Source organism: Pristiophorus japonicus, unplaced genomic scaffold (assembly GCF_044704955.1).
Source record: "Pristiophorus japonicus isolate sPriJap1 unplaced genomic scaffold, sPriJap1.hap1 HAP1_SCAFFOLD_160, whole genome shotgun sequence".
Classification (NCBI taxonomy): Eukaryota; Metazoa; Chordata; class Chondrichthyes; family Pristiophoridae; genus Pristiophorus; species Pristiophorus japonicus.
In genome coordinates, this window is record NW_027251278.1 from 1,480,744 (window position 1) to 1,508,082 (window position 27,339).

A 27,339-nucleotide genomic window follows, 5' to 3' on the forward strand; every position below is an offset into this window, starting at 1 on the left:
AACACTGATATACCCCACACCGCTCACTGTAACACTGATATACCCCACACCCCTCACTGTAACACTGATATACCCCACACCGCTCACTGTAACACTGATATACCCCACACCCCTCACTGTAACACTGATATACCCCACACCCCTCACTGTAACACTGATATACCCCACACCGCTCACTAACACTGATATACCCCACACCTCTCACTGTAACACTGATATACCCCACACTCCTCACTGTAACACTGATATACCCCACACCGCTCACTGTAACACTGATATACCCCACACCCTCACTGTAACACTGATATACCCCACACCTCTCACTGTAACACTGATATACCCCTCACTTCTCACTGTAACACTGATATAACCCACACTCCTCACTGTAACACTGATATACCCCACACCCCTCACTGTAACACTGATATACCCCACACCCCTCACTGTATCACTGATATACCCCACACCGCTCACTGTAACACTGATATACCCCACACCGCTCACTGTAACACTGATATACCCCACACCCCTCACTGTAACACTGATATACCCCACACCGCTCACTAACACTGATATACCCCACACCCCTCACTGTAACACTGATATACCCCACACCCCTCACTGTAACACTGATATACCCCACACCGCTCACTGTAACACTGATATACCCCACACCTCTCACTGTAACACTGATATACCCCACACCTCTCACTGTAACACTGATATACCCCACACCCCTCACTGTAACACTGATATACCCCACACCTTTCACTGTAACATTGAGAAACACCACACCTCTCACTGTAACACTGATATAACCCACACTCCTCACTGTAACACTGATATATCCCACACCCCTCACTGTAACACTGATATATCCCACACCCCTCACTGGAACACTGATATACCCCACACCCCTCACTGTAACACTGATATACTCCACACTCATCACTGTAATACTCTGATACACCCCACACCCCTCACTGTAACACTGATATACCCCACACCCCTCATTGTAACACTGATATACCCCACATCCCTCACTGTTACACTGATATACCCCACACCCCGTTGAAAATGCCCCGAGTGACAGCCGCCATCTTAGGGCAGGGCCCCAGAGCCGCCATCTTAATGCAGTGGAGAGCGGCTCGTACACAAATTCAGACTGAGTCTCTGCTTCTTCTCATTATTTAATGCATTTCACAATCAGAATAAAGGGATATTTCACCACATTCTTCAACTGCTCTCTGAACTTAGTCTGGGTCACGGCATAAATCGCCGTGTTTGTGCAGCAACTCAGGAGTTGCAGCATGAATCCCAGATTCCTGATAAAAAGCGGTAGATAGAAATATTCATAGCCGAGCGAAAACATCCGGACATAGATAAAATACAACATATACATTGCCCATAACAGGATGAAATTGCCCGAGATAAGAAACAGTAAAATGATGTATTTCCTACGACTCTCCATCTCGGGGTCTTTGTGACTCCCCCCACTGCTGGGACCCCGGAGTCTCCTGCGGGTCCTGATGGCCACTAAAATGTGTCTGATGGTGAAAGCGTTGAGCAGAAGGATCAGAACAAATGGGACAAATGGGTTGAGGATATAATGAAGGAACTCGATTGATGCCCAGACCAGTGAATCGGAACTATAGTCTGATTCATGACAAAACCAGGGCATGTTACCGAGCCTGTACGAACCCGAAAAGATAAAATACCAGGTGATGTCCTTTAAGCTGCTCAGCACAGTCACTGTTCCCAGAACCACAGTCGCCGTTCTCTCGGTGCAATATTTAGTTTTCAGCTTCTGGCAACAAATGGCCATAAATCGATCGAAGGTGAAAGTGACAGTGAACCAGACAGAGCAGTCTGTGACTGTATAAAGCAAGACAGCGTGGATATTACACACGGGGAGGGACAGCACGAATTGAAACTGTTCTGTATAAACCGTGGGAATGTGCCTCAGTATCAAGTCGATGATAATGACCAGGAGATCCGCCGTTGCCATGGCCACCAGGTAGCAAGTGACACATTTGGAGAGCCCGCACTTTCCCCGGGACAGGATCACAATCGTCACTGAGTTAACTGTGAGTAAGGGGAATAAACAGGTAAATTATACATCAGGCTGGCAGCAAGAGCAGCAGTTTAATGGGATTTGGAGTGAAATAGAATCAGACAGATTTACAGCACGGAAAGAGGCCACTTTGGCCCATCGTGTCTGTACCAGCCGACCAAGAGCTATCCAGCCTAATCCCACTTTCCAGCTCTTGGTCCGTAGCCCTGAAGGTTACGGCACTTTAATTGCACATCCAAGTATCTTAGATTTGGTACTGTGAAATGAGGCAGGATTAATAAATGATCTCATAGTAAAGGATCCTCTAGGAATGAGTGAGCATGAAATGGCTGAATTTCAAATTCAGTTGGAGGGTGAGAAAGTTAGTTCTCAAACCAGGATCCGAAAGTTAAAGCACATGGGATTGGGGGTAGTGTGCTGACGTGGATTGAGAACTGGTTGTCAGACAGGAAGCAAAGAGTAGGAGTAAACGGGAACTTTTCAGAATGGCAGGCAGTGACTAGTGGGGTGCCGCAAGGCTCTGTGCTGGGCCCCAGCTGTTTACATTGTACATTAATGATTTAGACGAGGGGATTAAATGCAGTATCTCCAAATTTGCGGATGACACTAAGTTGGGTGGCAGTGTGAGCTGCGAGGAGGATGCTATTAGGCTGCAGAGTGACTTGGATAGGTTAGGTGAGTGGGCAAATGCATGGCAGATGAAGTATAATGTGGATAAATGTGAGGTTATCCACTTTGGTGGTAAAAACAGAGAGACAGACTATTATCTGAATGGTGACAGATTAGGAAAAGGGGAGGTGCAACGAGACCTGGCTGTCATGGTACATCAGTCATTGAAGGTTAGCATGCAGGTACAGCAGGCGGTTAAGAAAGCAAATGGCATGTTGGCCTTCATAGCGAGGGGATTTGAATACAGGGGCAGGGAGGTGTTGCTACAGTTGTACAGGGCCTTGCTGAGGCCACACCTGGAGTATTGTGTACAGTATTGGTCTCCTAACTTGAGGAAGGACATTCTTGCTATTGAGGGAGTGCAGCGAAGGTTCACCAGACTGATTCCCGGGATGGCGGGACTGACCTATCAAGAAAGACTGGATCAACTGGGCTTGTATTCACTGGAGTTCAGAAGAATGAGAGGGGACCTCATAGAAACGTTTAAAATTCTGACGGGTTTAGACAGGTTAGATGCAGGAAGAATGTTCCCAATGTTGGGGAAGTCCAGAACCAGGGGTCACAGTCTGAGGATAAGGGGTAAGCCATTTAGGACCGAGATGAGGAGAAACTACTTCACCCAGAGAGTGGTGAACCTGTGGAATTCTCTACCACAGAAAGTAGTTGAGGCCAATTCACTAAATATATTCAAAAGGGAGTTAGATGAAGTCCTTACTACTCGGGGGATCAAGGGTTATGGCGAGAAAGCAGGAAGGGGGTACTGAAGTTTCATGTTCAGCCATGAACTCATTGAATGGCGGTGCAGGCTAGAAGGGCTGAATGGCCTGCTCCTGCACCTATTTTCTATGTTTCTATGTTTCTATGTTAAATAAATGAAACTATAAAGGTATGAAGGCAGAGTTGGCTAAAGTGGACTGTGAAAATAGACTAAAGTATGGGGCGGTTGATGAGCAGTGGCAGATATTTAAGGAGATATTTCACAACTCGCAACAAAAATATATCCCATGAGAAGGAAAGACTGTCAGAGAAAGGGATAACCATCCGTGGCTAACTAAGGAAATAAGGGATAATATCAAATTAAACACAAAAACGCAGAGATATTGTGTATCGGTCTTCATGTTAGAAGACACTAAAAACATCCCAATTGTGGATAACAAAGGGGCAATCGGGAGGGAGGAACTTAATACAATCACTATCACTGATGAAGTAGTACTCGGTAAAATATTGGGACTAAAGGTGGACAAGTCCCCTGGACCTGATGGTTTACATCATAGCATCTTAAAAGAGTGGCTGCAGAGATAGTGGATGCATTGGTTGTAATCTGCCAAAATTCCCTGGATTCTGGGGAGGTCCCAGCGGATTGGAAAACTGCAAATGTAATGCCCCTATTTAAAAAAGGAGGCAGACAAAAAGCAGGAAACTATAGACCAGTTAGCCTAACATCTGTCATTGGGAAAATGCTGGAGTCCATTACTGAGGAAGCAATAGCGGGACATTTGGAAAAGTGTGATTCAATCAAGCAGAGTCAGCAGGGCTTTATGAAAGGGAAATCATGTTTGACAAATTTGCTGGAGTTCTTTGAGGATGTAAGGAGCAGGTGAATAAGTGATAACCAGTGGATGTGGTGTATTTGGATTTCCAGAAGGCATTCAATAAGATGCCACGTAAAAACTTTACTGCACAATACAAAAGGTTACGGGGTTGGGGGTAATATTTTAGCATGGACAGTGGATTGGCTAAATAACAGAAAACAGAGATTCGGGATAAATGGGTCATTTTCAGGTTGGCAAACAGTGACTAGTGGGGTGCCGCAAATATTTACAATCTATATAAATGACTTAGATCAAGGAACAGAGTGTAATGTAACCAAGTTTGCTGATGATACAAAGATGGGTGGAAAAGCAAATTGTGAGGAGGACACAATAAATCTGCAAGGGGATATAGACAGGCTAGGAGAGCGTGCAAAAATTTGGCAGATGGAGCATAATGTGGGAAAATGTGAGGTTATCCACTTTGGCAGGAAAAATAGAAAAGCAAATCATAATTTAAATGGAGAATAATTGCAACTACTGAAGTACAGCGGGACCTGCGGGTCCTTGTGCATCAATGATCTAGACTTGAATATAGGGGGTATGATTAAAAAGTTTGCAGATGATACTAAAATCGGCTGTGTGGTTGATAATGAAGAAGAAAGCTGCGGACTGCAGGAACATATCAATCAACTCATCAGGTGGGCAGAGCAGTGGCAAATGGAATTTAATCTGGAGAAGTGTGAGGTAATGTATTTGGGGAGGGCTAAGAAGGAAAAGGAATACACATTAAATGGTAGAATACTGAGGTGTAGATGAACAAAGGGACCTTGGAGTGCATGTCCACAGATCCCTGAAAGTAGCAGACCAGGTAGATGGTGAGCTTACGAAGGCATACGGAATGCTTGCCTTTGTTAGCCGAAGCATAAAATACAAGAGCGGGGAGGTTATGCTTGAACTGTAGAAAACACTGATTCGGACACAGCTGGAGTACTGTCTGCAGTTCTGGTCACCGCATTAAAGGAAGGTTGTGATTGCACTGGAGAGGGTACTGAGGAGATTTACGAGGATGTTGCTGGGAGTGGAGAATCTAACCAAGGAGGACAGAGTCGATAGGCTGGATTTGGTTTCATTGGAACAGAGGTGGCTGAGAGGAGACCTCATTGAAGTGTCTAAAGTTATGAGGGGCCTAGATATGGTCATAGAAAGGGCCGATTTCCCTTAGCAGATGGGTCAACAACCAGGGGCATAGATTTAAAGTAATTGGTAGAAGGTTTAGAGGGGGTTTGAGGGGAAATGTCTTCATGCAGACACTGGAGTGGGTCTGGAACTTGGTGCCTGCAAGGATGGTAGAGGCAGAAACACATAGCACATTTAAAAAGTACTTGGATGTGCAATTGAAGTGCTGTAACCTACAGGGCTATGGAACTAGAGCTGGAACGTGGGATTAGGCTGGGTAGCTCTTGGTCAGCATGTAAACGATGGGCCAAAATGGCTTCCTTCTGTGCTGTAAACTTCCATGATTCTATGAAACACAAAAAGTTATAACACAAGTACAGCAAGTAATCAGGAAGGCAAATGGAATGTTGGCAAGGGGGATAGAGTATAAATGCAGAGTATTAGTGATGTCACACCTAGAGTAATGCATACAGTTTTGATCTCTATATTTAAGCAAGGATATACTTGCTTTGGAAGCAGTTCAGAGAATGTACACTAGGTTCATTCCGGAGATGAGGGGTTTGGCATATGAAGATTGGTTGCGTAGGTTGGGCTGATACACATTGGAGTTCAGAAGAATGAGAAGTGATCTTATTGAAACATATAAGATAATGAGGGGGCTTGACAAGGTGGATGCAGAGAGGATGTTTCCACCGATAGGGAAGACGAGAACCAGAGGGCATAATCTTAGAATAACCAGCCACCCATTTAAAACTGAAATGAGGAGGAATTTCTTCTCTCAGAGGATTGTAAATCTGTGGAATTCTCTGCCCCAGATAGCTGTGGAGCCTGGGTCATTTAATATATTTAAGGTGGACATAGACAGATTTTTGAGTGATAAGGGAATAAATCGTTATGGGGAGTGGGCAGGGAAGTGGAGCTGTCCATGATCGGATCAGCCATGATCTTATTGAATGGCGAAGCAGGCTCGAGAGACGAGGTGGCCTACTCCTGCTCCTATTTCTTATGTTGTTATATTCTTATCGAGAACGGAATTTGTGACAAGGACCGATGATAATGGCTTCAGTCTTTCCAAGATTTAAATGACAAAATAGTAATAAAGTAAAATGTAGTTCACAGATCTAATTGCTGGAGATAGAAACTTAACCGTATCACCAACAGCAGCAAAGATGAGAGAGTAAATTACAAGAACAGTAATGCAGTTAGTAAAGGTTTGTAGAGTTAATAGCTGGATACAGAGACTTACATGGAACACCCACAGCAGCAAGGAGAGGATAGTAAAAGTATTGAAGAATCTGAAGAGCAAAGTAGATCCGCCATTTTAATGATCGGATATCATAACGTACATAAAATTGTTCAATCGAGGACATGAGACCCCTGTCCATTGTTGTCACATTCCAATCCACTGTTCTCAGATTCCAATCCATTGTTGTCACATTCCAATCCACTGTTCTCAGATTCCGATCCATTGTTGTCACATTCCAATCCACTGTTCTCAGATTCCGTCTCCCTCTCTATGGAGCAGCACGCTGATCGCTGTTAATGCCGGAGGCGATGCTCTCAGTGACACTATGGGAGTAAACATTGAAAGGAATCCCTTATTAATAGAAGAGAGAAACCCGACACTGATACAATTAGGGTCCATGGAGAATGACATTACTTACAGTCACTGAACAAACAACTTCAGTTAACCCGTGGAGACTGACATTACTTACAGTCACTGAACAAACAACTTCAGTTAACCCCTTTCAATCCAACACTTTATGTACCACAGTAAAATAGAACATTTACCCGGTCTGGATGAGAAGTCTAATGGTTGCTGAGGGAAGGAATGATGCAAATACTGCAGGCTCTGGCCAGTATCTTTCAATCCTCCTTGGATATGGGAGTGATGCAAGAGGGTTGCAAATGTAACACCATTTAAAACAGAGAGAAGGATGAACCTGTGACTACAGGCCAGTCAGCCTAAAGTCTGTGCTGGGGAAACTTGCAGAGACCATATTTTGGGACAAAATGATGTTTTGTTTGGAAAAACATGGATTGATACATGACAACCTGCAGAAATTGTTTTAAAGTCAAAGTGGGTCTGACAAACTTGAGTGAGTTATTTGATGAAGAATCGGAGAGGGTTGATTAGCGTAGTGTTTTTGATGTTGTGTATATGGACTTTCAAAGGGGTTTGGTAAAGTGCCACTTCATAGACTTGATGGGGAAATTGAAACCCATGGGACTAAAGGGGCAGTGGTTGTGTGGATACAGCATTAGCCAAAGGACAGATAACAGAGAGTAGTGGTGAATGGTTGTTATTCAGACAGAAGGGAATTATATAATGGAGAACCCCATAGTTCGATATTAGGGCCAGTGCAATGCTTGATCGAGATTCCAGGTCTGGACTTAAGTCTAAAGGGCACGATTGCAAAGTCTGCAGATGATACAAAACTGAGAAATGTAGTACATAGCGAGGAGAGTACCAAACCCCAGGAACACATGGAGAGACTGGGGAAATGGACAGAAACATGGGCGATATAATTTAACACAGAGAAGTGTGAAGTGATACGTTCTGGGAGGGATAATGAGGAGAGACAATATAAACTAAATGGTACAATTTTACAGGAAGTGCCGGTACAGAGAGACCTGGGAGTTTACGGACACTAAACTTTGAAGGCGACAGGGCAAGCTGAGAGGTCGGTTAAAGCACATGCAGAATCTTTGGTTTTATAATTAGAGGCACAGAGTACAAAAGCCAGGAAGTAATGTTAAAGCTTTATAAACACTGGTTAGGCCCCAGCCAGAGTATTGTGTCCAATTCTGGGCACAGCACATTATGGAGGATACCAAGGCCTTGGAGAGGGTGCAGAGGAGATTTACTGGAATGGTACCAGAGGTGAGATGTTCCACTTGTTGTACAGACTGCAAAAGCTGGATTGTTCTCCTTCGAGCGGAGAAGGTTGAGGAGATATTTAATAGAGGTGTCCATGGTTATGAGGGGTTTGGATAGAGTAAACAATGAGAAACTGTGTAGTGGCAGCAGGGATGATTACCAGAGGACACGGATTTAAGATAATTGGCAAAAAACCCAGAGGGAAGATGGTGATAATGTGTTTTATGCAGCGAGTTGTGATCTGGAATGCACTGAATTAATATGTGATAGAAGCAGATTCAATAATTGGCCACAATTTGCACTAATTCCCGCAACTTGCAATCTTTTACCGGTATCAGAGTTTTAAAAACCAGAAAACAAATATCCATCAAACATGTATACATGTAAAAATATTTGAAATAAGCTGCGTTTATTTTAGCCCCTTTGAAACACATCAATTAATATTTCAAAAAAAAGAATGTGTTTCTCTTAAATATTTAATGAAATGCCATTTTAATTATTTTAAAGATGTGATGTATTTTTGTTGATGTTAACTATAGATGTAAGTTTCAGGTTTTCCCATTAATGCTGAGGATCACGTGACCACAGGGTCGCTCGCAAGTCTCCTGCGCCCCTGAGATACGTGGGCCCCTCGCCCCAGCTCTATCCAGAGAGACCCAGGACCGTGAGTCTCTGTACCCCCCAGACCCCCAGGTACGTGGATCACTCCCCATGGGTAACCACAGGGTCTCTGTATTTCCCGGACCCCCAGGTACGTGGGTCACTCCCCACTCGTACCCACAGAGTCTCCATACCCCCCGGACCCCCAGGTACGTGGGTCACTCCCCACGGGTACGCACAGAGTCACCATACCCTCCAGACCCCCAGGTACGTGGGTCACTCCCCATGGGTACCCACAGAGTCCCCATATTCCCCAGACCCCCAGGTACGTGGGTCACTCTCCACGGGTACCCACAGAGTGTCCGTACCCCCCGGACGCCCAGGTAAGTGGGTCACTCCTCACGGGTACACACAGAGTCTCCACACCCCCCGGACCCCCAGGTACGTGGGTCACTCCCCACCGTTACCAGGACCGTAAGTATCCGTACCTCCCGTACCCCCAAGTACGTGGGTCTCTCCCCACTGGTACTGGGACCTGAGTCTCCATACTCCCCGGTAGGTGGGCATTTTATTTGCGGATCGGAGTCATTGCCCCACGGGAAGTTTCCGACCCACATTCAGGGCCAATGACTTGCAAATGGAACGGGATCAATATTGGAATTTGGGATTTGCAGGGCTATGGGAAAAGAGCAGGGGAATGGGACTAATTCTATCGCTCTGTCACAGAGCCGGCACAAGCTCGATGGGCCGAATGAGCTCATTCTGTGCTGTATGATTCTCTGGGCTGGATTTTACACTTTTCTGCACATCGCCCAAAAATGGCCGTTGTTTCCGGCATGGGCGATAAAAATGGGTTTTCAGATCACCTACTTCTCGCCCATTTGCAAAGCCCCTCGTCTCCATTTTAATAATTGGGCGTTAACACGAGCGATATGAAATTGGCGTTAGTGTTAAATCTCTCTGACCTTCTGCCGTAAAGTGTCGCCGTCCTCAGCAATGACATGGCAACGCTCGATCGCCGCGATTCGGGGGGGGTCAAGGGTCATCATTTCCTGCATAAGAGGAGACAGAAAGAGAGGGAGCTGAGAGGGAGTGAAGGCGTGTGTGGGTGTGGTGTGACTGCTTTGGTCGGAAGGAGGGAGACTTTAGAGCTTTAGAGCAAATTGTGCCACAATAAATTCCCAAATTTGGTGCCTATAATGGAGGGAGGGGAGGAGGTGACACAGCACGCTGTGGGGACTGACGCTGGAGAGAGCAGTGAGCTGGGAGAGGAGCACATTGGAGGGCACAAAAGAGGAAGGAGGTTCTCGGATGAGGCAAAGACCTCCCTCCTGCTGAAGGTCGAGTTACGCTGGGGTCATTTGACCCAGGGAGGACGTGAGAAGCCCACCTCAAAGCCCTACCAGAGGATATGGACTGAGATAGCAGAGGTTGTCTCCAAATATTGCAATATAGGAATATTGGAATATCAGAATATTGGAATATCGGATCACAAGAATAAATGAATAGAGCATCAGAGGAGTATAAGAAAATAGGAGTATATGGATATAAGAATATAGGAATATAGGATCATGGGAATATAGGAATATAGGATTATAGATATATAGCATCATGGTAATATAGCGATCTGGGATCATAGTGTCATAGGAATATAGAATCATGGGACCATAGGAATATAGGATCATAGGAATATAGGATATTGGGATATGGGAATATGAGAATAGAAGTATATATGAATATAGGATCCTCAGAAAATAATATAAATCATAGTATCATAGGAATATAGGATTATGGGATAATAGGAATATTTGAATATTGCATTATTGGAATGAAGGAATATACGATCATAGGAATATAGAAATATTGGAAAATAGAAATATTGCAATATTGCAAAATTTGATTATTGCAATATAAGAATACAGAAATATTGGAATCTTGGATTATTGGAATATTGGAACATAGGAATAGAGGATCAGGGGAGTATAGGATCATAGGAATACAGGATCATAGTAATACAGGATCAAAGGATCTTAGGATCATAGGAATATCGAAATATCGGATCATAGGGAGATAGGAAGATAGGAATAAAGGATCATGGGAATATAGGAATATAGGAACAGAAGTATATTGGAATCTAGGATCTAAGGAAAATAGCAATATCGCTTCATAGGATTGTAGGAATATAGGATCATAGGTCTTTAGCAATATAGGAATGTAGGAATATGGGAATACAGGATCATGGGAATATAGGGTTATAGAAATATAGGATCATGGGAATATAGGAATATAGAATATAGGATCATAATATAGGAAAATAAGAATATAGGAATATAAGATTAGGAATATTAGAATATAGGAATATTGGAATAATGGAATATTGTAAGATAAGAATATAGGAATATTGGAATATGGGAATATAGTAATATTGGAATATATGAAAATAGGATCACATGAATCTAGGATCAGCAGAATATTGGAATATAGGAATATTGGAATATTGCAATATAGGAATATTGGAATATTGCAATATAGGAATATTGGAATATTGGCATCTTGGAATCTTGGAATCTTGGAATATAGAAATATAGGATGTTTTGATTGGAGCCAGTTTAATTCTGGACACAGTAGTTGTCATGAAGTACTCCACCCACTGGGTGGCGCTTTTCCGATTGGACAGCAAAGAACAAAGAGAAAGCAAAACCAAAGAGGAAACCAATACAGCAAGAAGAGTAAACAAGCCTCCATTTTAGCTTAGACTGTAACGATTACTGATTAAAGACAAACCTCCTGCTGTATCAAACCTTCCCAGAAGTTCAGTGATGTCAGTAACTTCTCTTCATCCAATTGTTCTGCAATTGTTGTATTTATATCTGATGTACAGTAAGCGATCAGTAACTTCTGTTTATTACTGCTTTTATTCAACTGTAAATGATCAGTTACAAGGATGTTAAATCTGTCTTTTATTCTTTATCAACAGTTTTCATGCTGCATTATTAAAGGATTTGGATTGTGAAGCTTGACCTTTGGTAATATTTCTTGGTGTAGCGTTGAAGCTAGCTGGAGAATCAGAGCTACGCTCGAGTTATGCTACGCTCTGACAGAAACCGGTGAAGAGAAAAATCACTCCGAAGCACGACCTGAGATTTACCCCGAGTAATCGCCCAGCTCACTTGTAGAAGATCATAATGGCAGGCAGTCCTGATAGCACAAGTACCCTGCACGAGGAAATTCTACACACAGAGCTCCAGGAGATCTCTCCCCTTGACCAAGACCCTCTGAGTCGATCACGGAGAGAGAGGTACCCTACCCTAAATGTCCTCAGCAATAACATGGAAGCAAGAACAAATAAATTACATCGTCACTGGTGGAGAAACCAAATAAATCCTGAAGAACTTCAAGATGCCCCAGAGGATGAGAACGCCGTCAAACAGCCACGACCGAGGTTTGCTCGGCATTCCATACATACCAGGACCTGTGGGCTGCGCTCTGCAACCTCTACACTCAGGATAAAGTGGGAGCATTGAAGGACGATGCTCAACAAACTGAGTCGATCCTCCCAGAGAACGACAAACTCGAGAACACTGCCATCGGCCACATGAGGCAGCGGCTCAACCCTGAGCCCCCGGAATCACGGTCGAGCATCAGTGCCATCGCCCAAGTGATGGAGTCGCTCCACACCATGGCCCTAGGATCAGGGTCGATCGTCAGGTGGAGCATCAGCAGACGGTTGGTTCACTCGACAACGAGCTCCAGGGCATCATCCTCAAGTCGGACTACCTTGATCAATGCTCGAGCTGACACCGCTGCTGTCACAAAGAACACAGACTTCGAGGAGGTCATAGCGAGACAAATGGCCGAGGCGAAAGCAGCAGATGCCCCGGGCAAGGCGGACCTCCAGATACTTCAGGCCAAGGGGAAAGAGGCAGGTGTGGAGGCCGAGGGGGACCTCCAGATACTTCAGGCCGAGGGGAAAGATGCAGGTGTGGAGGCCGAGGGGGACCTCCAGATACTTCAGGCCGAGGGGAAAGAGGCAGGTGTGGAGGCCGAGGTGAACCTCCAGATACTTCAGGCCGAGGGGAATGAGGCAGGAGTGAAGGCCGAGGTGGACCTCTAGATACTTTAGGCCGAGGGGAATGAGGCAGGAGTGAAGGCCGAGGTGAACCTCCAGATACTTCAGGCCAAAGGGAAAGAGGCAGGAGTGAAGGCCGAGGTGAACCTCTCGATACTTGAGGCTGAGAGGAAAGAGGCAGGTGTGGAGGCCGAGGCGGCCCTCCAGATATTTCAGACCAGGAAAACCGTCACCGTACAACAAGCGATGGTAGAGGAGATGGAGCAAGTGGACAAGAGGCACGGAGGCCTTGTGTCAGTACCACACCAGAACAGACCTCAATGTCCATGCCTCACAGTTTAGGCACCTCGCAGTGAGTTAGGCTCACTCGGCCCCTGTATTCCGGTTATGGACAGCGGCCCCGATCTGTCAGCCTTCCGGAGCAGAGCAAAGAGCTGTCCCACCAGCCAGCACCACAGCACGGAACTACTCGAGCCTCCGTCCTCTGGAGCCAGCAAGCAACAGGGGAGCCAACCCCCGACCTGACAAAGGACATTACCAACACTCTCGATCATCAGCACCAGCCTGCACACGAGCCCAATGTTTATGATGGGGACCCTATCATCTGTCAGCCATGGTGCCATGTGTTCGAAGCCATGGTGGACCAGGCCACCACACCAGCCACGCAGAAGCTGAACTTTCTCATCAAGTACACAAAGGGGAAGCAGAAGGAATTGGTAGACAGGTTCTGGCACCGGTACATTGCGGATCCTGAACCGGCCTATGAGGAAGCGTGGAAGGAACTAGAAGAGAGTTTTGGCGACAAGTCGAGGATTATAACATCCGTCCTTCAAAAGCTAGAAAGTTTCCGATGTACAGGGCAGGCCAAGGCCACAAGCTTCACCAATTTGCCGAATTATGCACGGACATCGCAGCACACATGGATGACTTGCCCGAATTGGGGCTGCTCAACTATCCCCACTATCGTCGCCCAGCACTCGAAAAGCTCCCTACCCACTGAAACAGCAAATGGAGGGAGTGTGTATCGGAGCATAAGACCGACACTAGGAGCTCTCCTCCTTTCGCTCAGCTGGCTACATTTCTGAAAATAGAAGCCAGACAGCACAGCGACAGCGACCTTTACGCAGTAAGCCCCAGTAAGGCCAAACTCGGAGAGGATGACACTGAGCAGAAGTCCCAGCTCTTCCCTACGCGTCTTGGCAACATCTGCACCTTTGAAGTCACCGCCCACGTGGCAAGCCTCGGAGATATGCCTCTACCATGACAGACGAGGACATCATCTCTCGGCTTGCATCACTTTCAGCCCAAAACCCGTTCATGAACGAAGAGAGCTCTGCAGAGCCAACGGCCCGTGTTTTAGATGTGGCGACAACCACAGAACGCAAGTCTGCTGGACCCAGGTGTATTGCACAGAATGCCAGGCCACAGAACGCGCCTCATTCGTGCAGGTGTCTGAGACAGAATGGTGGGGAGACCCAGGGCGGGGAGACCCAGGGCAGGGAAATCCAGGTCAGGCAGATCTGGGGGGGCGGTGTGGGGGGAGACGCGGGGACGACGACCCTGTGGGAGGGAGACCCGGAGTCGGAGACCCGGAGGGGGAGACCCAGGGGGAGAGACCCAGTGGGGGGGTGGGGGAGGGGGAAACTCAGGGTGGAGACCCAGGGGTGGGGGAGACCCACAACAAAAGGTCAACAGATGATCTACACGTCATACAGTCCATCACAAAGTGCACCAGATACCTGGCTTGCCCGTCCACTAGATCTTGTTGTAAGATCATTCTCTGCAAGATCTACCACAGAGATCATCCCTCGAAACATATTGTCTACGCGGAGCTGGACGACCAATCTAATGTCTGTTTCGGTGACCTCGAAATCTTCACCGCATTAGACCACCCAGGTCCAGCCTTCCTGTATGAGTTTGCCACCTGTGGCGGAGACAGGGTCACGGCCAAGGGGAGACGAGCAGCTGGTCTAGTCGTAGAAGCGTTGGATGGAAAGACAGAATCGCTGCCGACCACCCTCGAGAATGTCCACATCCCCGGAGACAGAAGCGAGATCCCACATCCCGATTTCTGCAAACAGTTTCCCCATCTCAGGTCGGTGACAACAAATTTACCCGAGCTGAGAGAAGACGCAAATCTCATCCTCCTCATCACAAGAAATTGACCAGAACCCCTCAAGATCACGGAGTCTCGCAATGGGCCAAGAGGAACACCATTGGCACAACGTGCGGACCGAGGCTGGACATTCTTCGGACAGGGTGGCCCAAACGGGGCAAGTGAGAAAGTCCATGCCTCTGTTGACCGTACTGTCCTTCAGGCACCAAAGGCCATGTCCATCCAACACCAACATTCACTTCAGAGCGTGACAAATGGTGCTCACCTTAACTCGGAGGGAAACTCGGAGTTCCCTCCACTTCTCCACAACGAACCTCAGGCACTCACTCCCGCCATGCTCGTAGTTCTGGAAACTCAGCCCCTCAAAGCACCATTTGTAACTACATGCAGGACGATCGCAATGGACGGCGACAACGGTAATGGTCCCGACAACTCACAAATCAACACCGATGGCGAACGAAACACGGGCAGAGCAGGCAGCCTCGCCACAAGATGGACGAGACAAAGCTGGACACCTCTGTCAGGGATCTCGCTGTCCACCGGCAGAAAGAATTTCCCTGGAACGACTGGCCACTTGTCCGTGTCCCTGAGTCGACTCCCCCCGAGGGCAGGACGCTGAAGGTTATGGTCTGCAGTGACCACATGCATCATAGCTACACAAGACTGAAGACGTATGTGTAAAGAGGATGCCCACCTCAAAACCATCTCACGAACCGAGGAAGTGAACTCTGACTGGTAAAAATGTTCAATCGTCATTTTTAGACGGGGAATGTATTGGTTGGAGCCAGTTTAATTCTGGACTCAGTAGTTGTCATGAAGTACTCTCTGCACAGGGTGGTGTTTTTCCGATTGGACAGAAAAGAACAAAGAGAATGCAAAACCAAAGAGGAAACCAACACAGCAAGAAGAGTAAACAAACCTCCATTTTAGCTGAGACTGTCTGTAACTTTAACTGATTAAAGACAAACCTCCTGCTGTAACAAACCTTCCCAGAAGTTCAGTGATGTCAGTAACTTCTCCTCATCCCAATGTTCTGGAATTGTTGTGTTTATATCTGATGTACAGTAGGAGAGGGTGCGGCTCTCGACAACGTGGACCATATCCAATACCTCGGGAGCCTCTTATCAACAAAGGCAGACATTGATGTGGAGATGCAACACCGACTCCTGTGCTCCAGTGCAGCCTTCGGCCGCCTGAGGAAAAGAGTGTTTGAAGACCAGACCCTCATCCCCAGCACCAAGCTCATGGTCTGCAGGGCTGTAGTAATACCTGCCCTCCTGTATGGATCAGAGGCATGGACGATGTATAGAAGGCACCTCAAGTCGCTGGAGAAATATCACCAACGATGTCTCTGCAAGATCCTGCAAATCCCCTGGCAGGACAGGCACACCAGCATCAGTGCTCTTTTCCAGGCTAACATCCCCAGTATTGAAGCACTGACCACACGCGATCAATTTCACTGGGCAGGCCACATAGTTCACATGCCAGACACGAGACTCCCTCAGCAAGTGCTGTATGTGGAGCAAATGAGCCAAAGGTGGGCAGTGGAACCGTTACAAAGACACACTCAAAGCCTCCCTGGTAAAGTGTGACATCACCACTGACACCTGGGAGACCCTGGTCAAAGACCGCCCGAGGTGGAGAAAGTGCATCCGGGAGGACGTTGAGACTCGACGAGAGCGTGAAGAGGTCAAGTGCTGGCAGCGGAAGGAGCGCGCGGCAAATCAGCCCCGCCCACCCCTTCCCCCGACAAATACCTGTCCCACCTGTAACAGGGTCTGTGGCTCTCGTATTGGACTGTTCAGCCACCAAAGATCTCACTTTAGGAGTGGAAGCAAGTCTTCCTTGATTCCGAGGGACTGCCTATGATGATGATGTTGACAGTAAGAGATAAGTAACTTCTCTTTATTACTGCATTTATTCGATTTTAAAAGTTGAGTTACAAGGATGTTAGATCTGTCTTTTATTCTTTATCAAGAGTTTTCATGCTACATTATTAAAGGATTTGGATTCTGAAGTTCTGACATTTGGCAATATTTCTTGGTGTCGTGTTGAAGCTAGCTGAAGAATCAGAGCTACGCTCACGTTAAGCCATGCTCTGACAGAACCCAGTACATAGGAATATTGGAATATAGGATCATAGCAATAGAGGAATATTGCCATATTGCAATATAGGCCTATTGGAATACCTTGCAACCACGTCTCTGTAATGGCTATCAGATCATACCCATTTGTATATATTTGTGCCATCAACTCATCTATTTTGTTATGAGTGCTGCGTGCATTTGACAAAGTGCCTTTAAATTAGTTTTTTTTTACCCTTTTTTCCTGCTTGTTTCCTCTCTCCTTCAAACTCACCTTCATTATTTTTGCTTTCTAATTTCAGCGTCATTCCATCCCGACTGAATCTATTTTCAGGTTCCCATCCTCCTGCCAAGTCAGTTTAAAACCTCCCCAACAACCCTGTTGAGGTGCAACCTGTCCGGCTTGTACAGGTCCCACCTCCCCCAGAACCAGTCCCAATGCCTCTGGAAAGTAAAGCCCTCCCGCCTGCACTGTCTCTCCAGCCATGTTTTCATCTGCTCTATCCAATTTCTGTACTCACTAGCTCGTGGCACCGGGAGCAACTGGGAGATTATTACCTTTGAGGTCCTGCTTTTTAATCTCTCTCCTCGCTGCCTGAACTCTGCCTGCAGGACGTCATCCCTCTTCCTACCTATATCATTGGTCCCAATGTGGACCATGACCTCTGGCTGGTCACCCTCTTCCCCCAGAATGCCCTGCAGCCACTCAGTGACATCCTTGACCCTGGCATCAGTGAGGCAGCATACCATCCTGGAGTCACGTCTGTGGCCGCAGAAACTCCTGTCTGCCCCCATGACTACTGAATCCCTACCACAAGAGCTCTTCCATTCTTCTTCCTCTCCCCCATGCAGCTGAGCCATGCGTGGTGCCATGGACTTGGCTCTGGCTGCACTCCCCGGAGCCACCATCGCCCTCACTGGTACTCAGAACAGAGTACCGGTTGGAGAGCGAGATGGACTCTGGGCACTCCTGCACTACCTGCCTAGTCCTCCTCTTCTGTCTGGCGGTCAGCCACTCCCTCTCTGCCTGCAGATTCTTAAGCTGCAGGGTGACCACCTCTAGAACCGTGCTATCCACGTAGCTCTCAGTCTCACGGATACCTCGAAGAGACTCCAGCCGCTGCTCAAGCTCCAAAACGCTAAGCTTGTGCAGCTGGAGACACCTCCTGTACACGTGGCCGTCCAGGCTGTGTGCAGCATCCAGGATTTCCCACATGGTGCAGGAGGCTGTGTGAAGCATCCAGGGTTTCCCACATGGTGCAGGAGGTTGCACAGAGCATCCAGGGTTTCCCACATGGTGCAGGAGGATGCACGGAGCATCCAGGGTTTCCCACATGGTGCAGGAGGATGTGTGAAGCATCCAGGATTTCCCACATGGTGCAGGAGGCTGCACAGAGCATCCAGGGTTTCCCACATGGTGCAGGAGGATGCACGGAGCATCCAGGATTTCCCACATGGTGCAGGAGGATGTGTGAAGCATCCAGGATTTCCCACATGGTGCAGGAGGCTGCACAGAGCATCCAGGGTTTCCCACATGGTGCAGGAGGATGCACGGAGCATCCAGGGTTTCCCACATGGTGCAGGAGGATGCACGGAGCATCCAGGATTTCCCACATGGTGCAGGAGGCTGCACGGAGCATCCAGGATTTCCCACATGCCACAGGATGTGCAATCCATGGGACTGAGCTGCCCTGCCGTCCCTCTAGTTATACTCTGAACTATCAAGTAGAACTAAACTCTAAACCTGAGCAAAACACATCCAACATCTACTCAGCAATCAGCTAATTTAACTAACCTTTATTTCAAGACTAAGTACTAACTTACCAGAGAAAAAAACCTTCACCAATCAGCTGCTTCCCTTGTGGCAATGTCACTTTTAAACTCTGATGTTCATTTTGAACGTTACCTGTTGAGCCTTGCCTTTAAAGCCACTGCCTCAACTCCCGGAACATCGAACATTAAGAATATAGGAATATCGGATCATGGGAATATAGGAATGTAGGAATTTAGGAATACAGGATCAAAGGAATATAGGATCATGGGAATATAGGAATTTATGAATATTGGAATATAGAAATATTGGAATCTTCGAAGATAGGAATATAGATACATATGAAATATGGAAAATTAGAATATGGGAATATAAGAATATTGGAATATAGTAATATATGAATATAGGATCAATGGAATATCGGCTCATTGGAATATAGAAATATTGGAATTTAGGAATATTGGTATATAGGAAGATATTTATATTGGAATATAGGAATATAGGATGATAGGAATATACAAATATAGGAATATAGGATTATTTCTATTTTGCAATATTGGAATATTGCAATAAATGAATTATAGGAATATAATATTATTGGCATATTAGAATATAGGTAAATTGGAATATAGCACTATACGAATATTGCATTATAGGAATATTGGAATAAAGGTATATTGGAATCTCGGAATCTCGGAATATAGTATGTATTGGTTGGAGCCAGTTTTATTCTGGACACAGTAGTTGTCATGAAGTACTCCACCCACTGGCTGATGTTTGGACAGAAAACAACAAAGAGAAAGCAAAACCAAAGAGGAAACCAACATAGCAAGAAGAGGAAACAAGCATCCATTTTAGTGTAGAGTTGAAGCTAGCTGAAGAATCAGAGCTACGCTCACGTTAAGCTATGCTCCGACAGAAACCGGTACAGAGGAATATTGGAATATCGGATCATGGCAATATTGGAATACTGGAATATAGGAATATTGGAATATAAGAATATAGGATCATAGCAATATAGGAATATTGCAATATTGGAATTTCGGCTGATTGGAATACCTTGCAACCATATCTCTTTAATGGCTATCAGATCATACCCATTTGTATCTATTTGTGCCGTCAACTCATCTATTCTGTTACGAATGTTGCGTGAATTTAGACAAAGTGCCTTTAAGTTTGATTTTTTACCCTTTTTTCCTGCTTGTTTTCTTTCTCCTTCAAACTCACATTCTTTATTTTTGCTTTCTAATTTCAGCGTTACACCCCTCCCTCCTGTTTCTATTTTCAGGTTCCCATCCCCTTGCCAAGCTAATTTAAACATTCCACAACAGCACTGGCAAAACCCCCCACGAGGATATTGTTCCTGGCTCTGTTGAGGTGCAACCTGTCCGGCTTGTCGAGGTCCCATCTCCCCCGGAACCGGATCCAATGCCTCAGGAAACTATAGCCTTCCCACCTGCACCATCTCTCCAGCCACGTATTCATCTGCTCTATCCTCATATTTCTGTACTCACTAGCTCATGGCATTGGCAGTAACCCGGAGATTACTATCTTTGTGTTCCTGCTTTTTAATCTCTCTCCGAGCTCCCTAACCTCTGCCTGCAGGACCTCATCCCTCTTTCTACCCATATCATTGGTACCGATATGGACCACGACCTCTGGCTGTTCATCCTCACCCACCCATAATGCCCTGCAGCCGCTCAGTGACATCCTTGACCCTGGCACCAGGGAGGCAACATACCATCCTGGAGTCACGTCTACGGCTGCAGAAACGCCTGTCTGCTCCCCTGATTATTAAATCCCTACCACTATAGCTCTTCCAAACTTCTTCCTCCCTGCCCCCCACCCCGTGCAGCTGAGCCACCCGTGGTGCCATGGTCTTAGCTCTGGCTGCACTCCGCAGAGCCACCATTGCTCTCACCGTTACTCAGAACAAATGTCTAGAACATGAACTGCTGATCACCAACACCCTGTTCCGCCATATGGACAAACACAGGGCATCGTGACCACACCCTCGCTCCAAACACTGGCACCTGCTTGGCTATGTCATCATCATCCGAGCCAGGGATCGCAAGGATGTGCGCATCACCCGCGCCATGACAGGACCTGACGACTGCTGGTTGGACCATTGCCGAATGCGATCCATCATCAATATTAACATTGCCCCAAAGCAGAGGGGACAGCAGAAGCAGTTCTGCAAAAAACCTAATGCCGGGGCACTTAGAGGCCCAGCTAAGAGAGCCCAATACAGCCAGCGCCTCACAGCCAATCTGGCGTGCCTTGGTGACCCTGAGACGCTCAATGCCCACAGCGTTTGGTCTGCCCTCCAAGTCTCTATAACCAGTGCCTGTGATGAGACACTTGGTCACTCAACCAGAAAACATGAGTATTGGTGTAATGAAAATGATCAGGAGATCGAAGAACTAATAGATCGCAAGTGCAAAGCATTTCTGAGCCTCAAGCCACAACCCAACTCCAGAGCTGCAAACCAACATTACAGGCGCCTCAAGGCTCAGGTCCAACAAAAAACCTGGGACCTAAAGAACAGGTGATGCATGGAGAAAGCACAGGAGCTTCAACAACTGGCCGACAGCCACGATATGCGAGCATTCTTCACTGCAGTCAAGTCCACCTGTGGACCAAACTCCCAAGGCCCCACCCCACTCTTGGCCAAGAACGGGGAAACACTCATCAAGGACACTGAGGCTGTCAGGACCTGCTGGAAGGAGCACTTTGAAGATCTCCTCAATCGAGACTCTGCCTTTGACTCGAGTGTTCTCGACTCCATCCCACAGCATGCGACCTGCCACCACCTCAGTGAAACTACAACACTGCACGAGGTAAGCAAAGTCATAAAACAGCTCAAGAATAACAAGGCTACGGGAGCGGATGGAATCCCTGCTGAGGTGCTAAAGTATGGCAGAGAGGCGCTGTTGGCGTGGATACATGACCTCATCTCTCTCATCTGGAGCGAGGAGAGCATGCTGGGAGATCTCAGAGACGCAGTGATTGTGACCATCTTTAAAAAAGGGGACAAGTCCGACTGTGGCAACTACAGAGGAATCTCCCTGCTATCAGCCACTGGGAAAGTTGTCGCTAGGATTCTCCTCAATCGTCCAGCTCCTGACAGACCGCGTTGCGGAGTTGGAGCTGAGGGTGGATTCACTCTGGAGCATCCACGATGCTGAGAATGACGTGAGTATCACGTGAAGCGAGTTGGTCGTACCACAGGGAAAGGGTCCACAGCCAGATAGGGAATGGAAGACCAACAGGAAGAGCAGTGCAAGGAAGGTAGTGCAGGATTCCCCTGTGGTCATCCCCCTGCAAAACAGATACACTGCTTTGGGTACTGTTGAGGGGGATGACTCATCAGGGGAGGGCAGCAGCAGCCAAGTTCATGGCACCGTGGCTGGCTCTGCTGCACAGGAGGGCAGGAAAAAGAGTGGGACAGCAATAGTGATTGGGGATTCAATGGTGAGGGGAATAGATAGGCGTTTCTGCGGCCGCAACCGAGACTCCAGGATGGTATGTTGCCTCCCTGGTGCAAGGGTCAAGAATGTCTCGGAGCGGGTGCAGGACATTCTAAAAAGGGAGGGAGAACAGCCAGTTGTCGTGGTGCACATTGCTACCAACGACATAGGTAAAAAGAGGGATGAGGTCCTACGAAACGAATTTAAGGAGCTAGGAGCTAAATTAAAAAGTAGGACCTCAAAAGTAGTAATCTCGGGATTGCTACCAGTGCCACGTGATAGTCAGAGTAGGAATCGCAGGATAGCGCAGATGAATACGTGGCTTGAGCAGTGGTGCAACAGGGAGGGATTCAAATTCCTGGGGCATTGGAACCGGTTCTGGGGGAGGTGGGACCAGTACAAACCGGACGGTCTGCACCTGGGCAGGACCGGAACCAATGTCCTAGGGGGAGTGTTTGCTAGTGCTGTTGGGGAGGATTTAAACTGATATGGCGGGGGGATGGGAACCAATGCAGGGAGACAGAGGGAAACAAAAAGGAGGAAAAAGCAAAAGACAGAAAGGAGATGAGGAAAAGTGGAGGGCAGAGAAACCCAAGGAAAAGAACAAAAAGGGCCACTGTACAGCAAAATTCTAAAAGGACAAAGGGTGTTAAAAGAACAAGCCTCAAGGCTTTGTGTCTTAATGCAAGGAGTATCCGCAATAAAGTGGATGAATTAACTGTGCAAATAGATGTTAACAAATATGATGTGATTGGGATTACGGAGACGTGGCTCCAGGATGATCAGGGCTGGGAACTCAACATCCAGGGGTATTCAACATTCAGGAAAGAGAGAATAAAAGGAAAAGGAGGTGGGGTAGCATTGCTGGTTAAGGAGCAAATTAAGGCAATAGTTCGGAAGGACATTAGCTTGGATGATGTGGAATCTATATGGGTAGAGCTGCAGAATACCAAAGGACAAAAAACGTTAGTGGGAGTTGTGTACAGACCTCCAAACAGTAGTAGTGATGTTGGGGAGGGCATCAAACATGAAATTAGGGGTGCGTGCAATAAAGGTGCAGCAGTTATAATGGGTGACTTTAATATGCACATAGATTGGGTTAACCAAACTGGAAGCAATACGGTGGAGGAGGATTTCCTGGAGTGCATAAGGGATGGTTTTTTAGACCAATATGTCGAGGAACCAACTAGGGGGGAGGCCATCTTAGACTGGGTGTTGTGTAATGAGAGAGGATTAATTAGCAATCTCGTTGTGCGAGGCCCCTTGGGGAAGAGTGACCATAATATGGTGGAATTCTGCATTAGGATGGAGAATGAAACAGTGAATTCAGAGACCATGGTCCAGAACTTAAAGAAGGGTAACTTTGAAGGTATGAGGCGTGAATTGGCTAGGATAGATTGGCGAATGATACTGAAGGGGTTGACTGTGGATGGGCAATGGCAGACATTTAGAGACCGCATGGATGAACTCCAACAATTGTACATTCCTGTCTGTCGTAAAAATAAAAAAGGGAAGGTGGCTCAACCGTGGCTATCAAGGGGAATCAGGGATAGCATTAAAGCCAAGGAAGTGGCATACAAATTGGCCAGAAATAGCAGAGAACCCGGGGACTGGGAGAAATTTAGAACTCAGCAGAGGAGGACAAAGGGTTTGATTAGGGCAGGGAAAATGGAGTACGAGAAGAAGCTTGCAGGGAACATTAAGACGGATTGCAAAAGTTTCTATAGATATGTAAAGAGAAAAAGGTTAGTAAGGACAAACGTAGGTCCCCTGCAGTCAGAATCAGGGGAAGTCATAACGGGGAACAAAGAAATGGCGGACCAATTGAACAAGTACTTTGGTTCGGTATTCACTGAGGAGGACACAAACAACCTTCCGGATATAAAAGGGGTCGGAGGGTCTAGTAAGGAGGAGGAACTGAGGGAAATCCTTATTAGTCGGGAAATTGTGTTGGGGATATTGATGGGATTGAAGGCCGATAAATCCCCAAGGCCTGATGGACTGCATCCCAGAGTACTTAAGGAGGTGGCCTTGGAAATAATGCATGCATTGACAGTCATTTTCCAACATTCCATTGACTCTGGATCAGTACCTATGGAGTGGAGGGTAGCCAATGTAACCCCACTTTTTAAAAAAGGAGGGAGAGAGAAAACAGGGAATTACAGACCGGTCAGCCTGACATCGGTAGTGGGTAAAATGATGGAATCAATTATTAAGGATGTCATCGCAGTGCATTTGGAAAGCGGTAATATGATAGGTCCAAGTCAGCATGGATTTGTGAAAGGGAAATCATGCTTGACAAATCTTCTGGAATTTTTTGAGGATGTTTCCAGTAGAGTGGACAAGGGAGAACCAGTCGATGTGGTATATTTGGACTTTCAGAAGGCTTTCGACAAGGTCCCACACAAGAGATTAATGTGCAAAGTTAAAGCACATGGGATTGGGGGTAGTGTGCTGACATGGATTGAGAACTGGTTGCCAGACAGGAAGCAAAGAGCAGGAGTAAATGGGGACTTTTCAGAATGGCAGGCAGTGACTAGTGGGGTACCGCAAGGTTCTGTGCTGGGGCCCCAGCTGTTTACACTGTACATTAATGATTTAGACGAGGGGATTAAATGTAGTATCTCCAAATTTGCGGATGACACTAAGTTGGGTGGCAGTGTGAGCTGCAAGGAGGATTCTATGAGGCTGCAGAGCGACTTGGATAGGTTAGGTGAGTGGGCAAATGCATGGCAGATGAAGTATAATGTGGATAAATGTGAGGTTATCCACTTTGGTGGTAAAAACAGAGAGACAGACTATTATCTGAATGATGACAGATTAGGAAAAGGAGAGGTGCAACGAGACCTGGGTGTCATTGAAGGTTGGCATGCAGGTACAGCAGGCGGTTAAGAAAGCAAATGGCATGTTGGCCTTCATAGCGAGGGGATTTGAGTACAAGGGCAGGGAGGTGTTGCTACAATTGTACAGGGCCTTGGTGAGGCCACACCTGGAGTATTGTGTACAGTTTTGGTCTCCTAACCTGAGGAAGGACATTCTTGCTATTGAGGGAGTGCAGCGAAGGTTCACCAGACTGATTCCCGGGATGGCGAGACTGACCTATCAAGAAAGACTGGATCAACTGGGCTTGTATTCACTGGAGTTCAGAAGAATGAGAGGGGACCTCATAGAAACGTTTAAAATTCTGACGGGGTTAGACAGGTTATATGCAGGAAGAATGTTCCCAATGTTGGGGAAGTCCAGAACCAGGGGACACAGTCTAAGGATAAGGGGGAAGCCATTTAGGACTGAGATGATGAGGAATTTCTTCACCCAGAGAGTGGTGAACCTGTGGAATTCTCTACCACAGAAAGTTGTTGAGGCCAATTCACTAAATATATTCAAAAAGGAGTTAGATGAAGTCCTTACTACTAGGGGGATCAAGGGGTATGGTGAGAAAGCAGGAATGGGGTACTGAAGATGCATGTTCAGCCATGAACTCATTGAATGGCGGTGCAGGCTAGAAGGGCCGAATGGCCTACTCCTGCACCTATTTTCTATGTTTCTATGTTTCTATGTCTTCTCCCTGTGGCTGAGGAGCTCCTCCCGGAATCACAATGTGGGGATTTCGTCTTCTACGGGACACAACGGACATGATCTTTGCAGCACGACAGTTGCAGGAAAAATGCAGGGAGCAGCGCCAGCCCTCATACATGGCCTTTTTCGATCTTACAAAGGCCGTTGACACTGCCACCCGTGAGGGTCTATGGAGCGTTCTCCTCCGTTTCGGATTCCCCCAAAAGTTTTTCAACATCCTTCGCCTGCTTCACGATGACATGCAGGCCGTGATCCTTACCAACGGGTCTATTACAGACCCAATTCACATCTGGACCGGGGTCAAACAGGGCTGCGTCATCGCTCCAACCCTCTTCTCAATCTTCCTCGCCGCTATGCTCCACCTCAGTCGAAAAGCTCCCCGCTGGAGTGGAACTAAACTACAGAACCAGTGGGAAGCTGTTTAACCTACGCCACCTCCAGGCCAGGTCCAAGATCACCCCAACCTCTGTCGTGTGTGCAGTATGCGGACACGCCTGCGTTTGTGCATATGCTGAGGCATATGAAAGCATGGGCCTCGTGCTTAACATCTGTAAGAGAAAGGTCCTCCACCAGCCTGTCACCGCCGCACAGCATTTCACCCCCAGTCATCAAGATCGACGGCATGGCCCTCGACAACGTGGATCACATCCCATATCTCGGAAGCCTCTTATCAACAAAGGCAGACATTGATGCAGTGATTCAACATCGCCTCCAGTGCGCCAGTGCAGCCTTCAGCCGTCTGAGGAAATGAGTATTTGAAGACCAGACCCTCAAATCTACCACCAAGCTCATGGTCTGCAGGGCTGTAGTAATACCCGCCCTCCTGTACGGATCTGAGGCATGGACGATGTATAGAAGGCACCTCAAGCCGCTGGGGATATATCACCAACGATGTCTCCGCAAGATCCTGCAAATCCCCTGCGAGGACAGGTGCATCAACATCAGTGTCCTCGAACAGGCTAACGTCCCCAGTATTGAAGCACTGACCACACTCGATCAGCTTCACTGGGCAGGCCACATAGTTTGCATGCCAGACACGAGACTCCCAAAGCAAATGCTTTAAGCGGAGCTCCTTCACGGCAAACAAGCCAAAGGTGGGCAGCGGAAACGTAACAAGGACACCCTCACAGCCTCCCCGGTAAAGTGCGACATCACCACTGGCACCTGGGAGAAAGTGCATTCGAGAGCACGTTGAGTTCTTCGAGTCTCAATGCCGCGAGCGTGAAGAGGTCAAGCGCAGGCAGCAGAAGGAGCGCGCAGCAAACCAGTCCCACCCACCCCTTCCCTCAATGAATGTCTGTCCCACCTGTGACAGAGTCTG

At 47.1% G+C, this 27,339-nt stretch overlaps 1 protein-coding gene across 2 annotated transcripts; it reads right to left on the reverse strand.

Annotated features, from left to right (window-relative positions):
- Positions 1 to 1,186: 1,186 nt before the first annotated feature.
- LOC139243082 (probable G-protein coupled receptor 139) lies at positions 1,187 to 6,963 on the reverse strand. Of its 2 annotated transcripts, none has more exons than XM_070870676.1 (2): positions 6,698 to 6,963; positions 1,187 to 2,085 (listed from the first exon to the last, which is right to left on the reverse strand). In XM_070870676.1, exons 1-2 carry the CDS (start codon positions 6,918 to 6,920, stop codon positions 1,187 to 1,189), a joined length of 1,122 nt encoding a protein of 373 aa, XP_070726777.1. In that variant the 5' UTR covers positions 6,921 to 6,963. The 2 variants fall into 2 exon arrangements, 1 of the variants encoding a protein (XP_070726777.1); XR_011589486.1 differs by having other exon boundaries at positions 2,042 to 2,085; positions 6,798 to 6,854.
- Positions 6,964 to 27,339: the final 20,376 nt, after the last annotated feature.